Genomic DNA, 3,610 nt, shown 5'->3' on the forward strand with positions numbered 1-3,610 from the left:
TACATGGAAACTTTTGCTCTAGTGGCAAAAATGAATACAATTATGGTGATATTATCTCTAGCAGCTAATTATGGTTGGAACTTGCAACAATTTGATGTCGAAAATGCCTTCCTTCATGGAGAAATTGAAGAGGAGATTTACATGGAATTGCCCCCTCGATATGAGGGGAAAACAGCTGCCAACACTGTTTGCAAGCTAAAAAAGACATTGTATGGGTTGAAACTGTGAGCGTGGTTTGGAAGGTTTACTAAAATTATGATAAGTTTGGGATTTAAACAAAGTCAAGGAGATCACACCTTGTTCATTAAACACTCTAAATCAGGGAGAGTTACAGTGCTATTGGTTTATGTAGATGATATTATAATAACATGTGATGATGAGGAGGAACAACAACTTTTAGGCCAACATCTAGCCAAGGAATTTGAAATTAAGACCTTGGGAAAATTGAAGTATTTCTTAGGGATTGAAGTGGCCCATTCTAAAAAGGGAATATTTATATCTCAGAAAAAATATATCACAGATTTGTTGAAAGAAACTGGGAAGACAACATGCAAGCCTACAAGTACACCAATTGATCCAAACATGAAATTGAGGAATGTAGAAGAAGGTACTGCAATTGACAAGGAAATGTATCAAATGTTAGTTGGTAGATTGATTTATTTATCTCACACTAGGCTTGATGTTGCATTTGTTGTAAACCTTGTTAGCCAGTTCATGCCCCAACCTAAGGAGGTTCACTTACAAGCTCCACTAAGAATTGTGCAATATTTGAAGGGAACCCCAGGCAGGGGAATTTTGTTTGAACGAAATGGGAATGTAAGTGTGGAAGCATATACAGATGCAGACTATGCAGGCTCAATTGTGGACAAGAGGTCAACTGCAGGGTATTGCACTTTCATTGGTGGAAATCTTGTGACTTGGAAGAGTAAAAAACAAAAATGTGTTAGTCAGATCTAGTGCTGAAGCAGAATTCAAGGCAATGGCACAAGGGATATGCGAACTACTGTGGTTAAAGATCATCTTGGAAGACTTAGGAATAAAGTCAGATGAATCAATGAGACTTTATTGTGATAATAAATATGCTATTAGCATAGCTCATAATCCAGTGCAACATGATAAAACCAAATATATCAAGATTGACAGACATTTTATCAAAGAAAAATTAGATAGTGGTCTAATATGTACTCCATATGCCTCTTCACAAGACAACCTTGCAAATATTCTAACAAAGGGGCTGAATAGTAACAACTTTGAAAGTATTGTTTCCAAGCTGGGAATGAAAAATACTTATTCACCAGCTTGAGGGGGAGTGTTAGAATCTTTTTATCTGTATTAAAGTCTTTGCTTTTATTGTTTTTATTAATTATATTTCTTCCTTATTTAGGAGATTATAATTATCAGTTATGATTAGGATATCCCTAAAATATAGGGATTCTTTCTTTAGGAGCTATTATTAGACTTCCTAAAATAGCTTTCTAGCATTGTATATATGAATTTGTAATCTCAGCATAATAATATATACGTTTTACCCTAAATTATGAGACTATCCTTTGAAGTTACTTTGTTCTCTATTTCTATTTCATAAAATCTTTTGGAAAAGAAGAAAATTTTCGTCGAGCTAAAAAGATGTTGATGTTTTGCCATTATGTTAGAGTGATGCTAGATATTCTTGTTTTCTCACCTGGGTTTGATAGAGAATGAGACTACCCCATAATCTCTTATTCTTCTAAAACAAATGTGTTTTAATTCTCCTTAGGATTTTTCGAGACTCTTGATACCATGATAAGTTTTATTGCAAGAAAAAAGAAATTCATGTCATTTCATTCATGTATCATGAATTTGAATACATATCATAACTCACAATTACAATTATTAAGGTCATTAAACATGTCCATAATTTTTCAAATTGCAGCCACTAAACATGCTCTTAATTAGGATAAGAATATATATCCTAAATATAATGACTAACGATAATAATAATAAACAACCATAATGGTAATATCTCAATAATATACAAAGGACTGACATCTCCAATCAAGATGATAAGTTTATGGGTCTTTTTCCTTGTATATTGTTCAAGTTTCTCATTTCTACTCAATGTGAGGTTTAGAGACACATATGATATCCTAATAATATCCACTTCAAGTGTGAGTCCTTTCGATATTGGTACACTCCCTATTGAGAGGAAGAATTTTTAATCATGAATATGTCACTAGTGAGCCTTACTTGCACTATCATTCATCATAATACAACACATTCTTGGACCCTCTATTAAGTAATACATGAACTATATTGTACTCATCTGAGTGATCGATCAATAAGATGAGCCATTGACACTGATAACACTAATGTGTCTTTCAAGTGAGATTCATATAAGAGATTGATAAGTGTCCAATATGAGTTTATTTTAATGTTAATTTAACACTTATCTTGTTTTGATTCTGTAATATATATATGTGTGTGTGTGTGTGTGTGTGTCTTTATCACCCCAATTTTACTTGTTTTGTAGGTTTTTCATGAAATTCAAAAGCCAAAGTTGAATTTTAAGAAAAAGAAAGAAAATAGAAAATAGAAAACAGAATCTGGGTCTTTAACCACATGAAGAAAACCACTTTGGAAGGTTTCCTCAAGCCTTGACCTGAGACTCAAGCCATGAAGAACCCTTCATCTAGAAGTACTACTACTGATTATGTGTGTGTGTGTGTGTGTGTGTGTCTTTATCACCCCAATTTTACTTGTTTTGTAGGTTTTTCATGAAATTCAAAAGCCAAAGTTGAATTTTAAGAAAAAGAAAGAAAATAGAAAATAGAAAACAGAATCTGGGTCTTTAACCACATGAAGAAAACCACTTTGGAAGGTTTCCTCAAGCCTTGACCTGAGACTCAAGCCATGAAGAACCCTTCATCTAGAAGTACTACTACTGATTATAAGGTGTGATTGGGTCGTGATTAGACCACCAAAAGGTAAAAATCTATAACAACTATTAGAAATAAAAGTCTAAAGTCTGACTTTCATATCTGTGTACAACACATGCATCATAGTAGCTAATGCTTTTTGACTTGGTCATTGACTGAGTTTAGTATTGAAGTACATTTTACATGTACAATTCGAATAGTTTAGAAACAGAGAAGCTCCTCATACCAACTAGTTGAAAACCAACTAATTAATGTAAAAACTGCTTAAAATTCAGACGAGAAGACTTACCAAACTCATCGTAAAGCAATAAATTATTCCTATAAATCAACTTAACCAGAGAAAGTACAAAATATATAAATTTAAGAATATTTTTTAAAACTTTAAAACCTATAAGTAAATGACTGGATTTAAATATGTTTTCAGTTTTAAGTATTTTTATTTTAATATTATTTTTATATACTTTTCATCCCAAACAAAATTTTAATTTTGTTTTTGTATTTAAAAGGTCTTTAAAAATGAAATAAAGTGATTTTGATATTAAAGGATAATAAAATAAGAAAGACAAAAGGAAGAATTGATAATGTATGGCGACAAAAAGATATTTTAGAAAAATAAATTGACTAAACATAAAACGTATGATTGGAACGAGAAAACTCGAGAAGAAATTGTTGACTTTGGGAATATGCATGCACTG

The 3,610-nt window shown here is 31.9% G+C and overlaps 1 protein-coding gene across 1 annotated transcript; it reads left to right on the top strand.

Annotated features, from left to right (window-relative positions):
• The first annotated feature begins 255 nt into the window (after nt 1-255).
• Nucleotides 256-957, top strand: LOC108324635 (uncharacterized mitochondrial protein AtMg00810-like). The gene has a single exon (XM_017557578.1). It carries the CDS (start codon nt 256-258, stop codon nt 955-957), a length of 702 nt encoding a protein of 233 aa, XP_017413067.1.
• Nucleotides 958-3,610: the final 2,653 nt, after the last annotated feature.

Source organism: Vigna angularis, chromosome 3 (genome assembly GCF_016808095.1).
Source record: "Vigna angularis cultivar LongXiaoDou No.4 chromosome 3, ASM1680809v1, whole genome shotgun sequence".
In the NCBI taxonomy this organism is placed as follows: domain Eukaryota; kingdom Viridiplantae; phylum Streptophyta; class Magnoliopsida; order Fabales; family Fabaceae; genus Vigna; species Vigna angularis.

Coding starts and splice junctions, on each gene's coding strand:
- LOC108324635 (XM_017557578.1), top strand. CDS start 256: ATGATAAGTTTGGGATTTAAACAAAGTCAAGGAGATCACACCTTGTTC.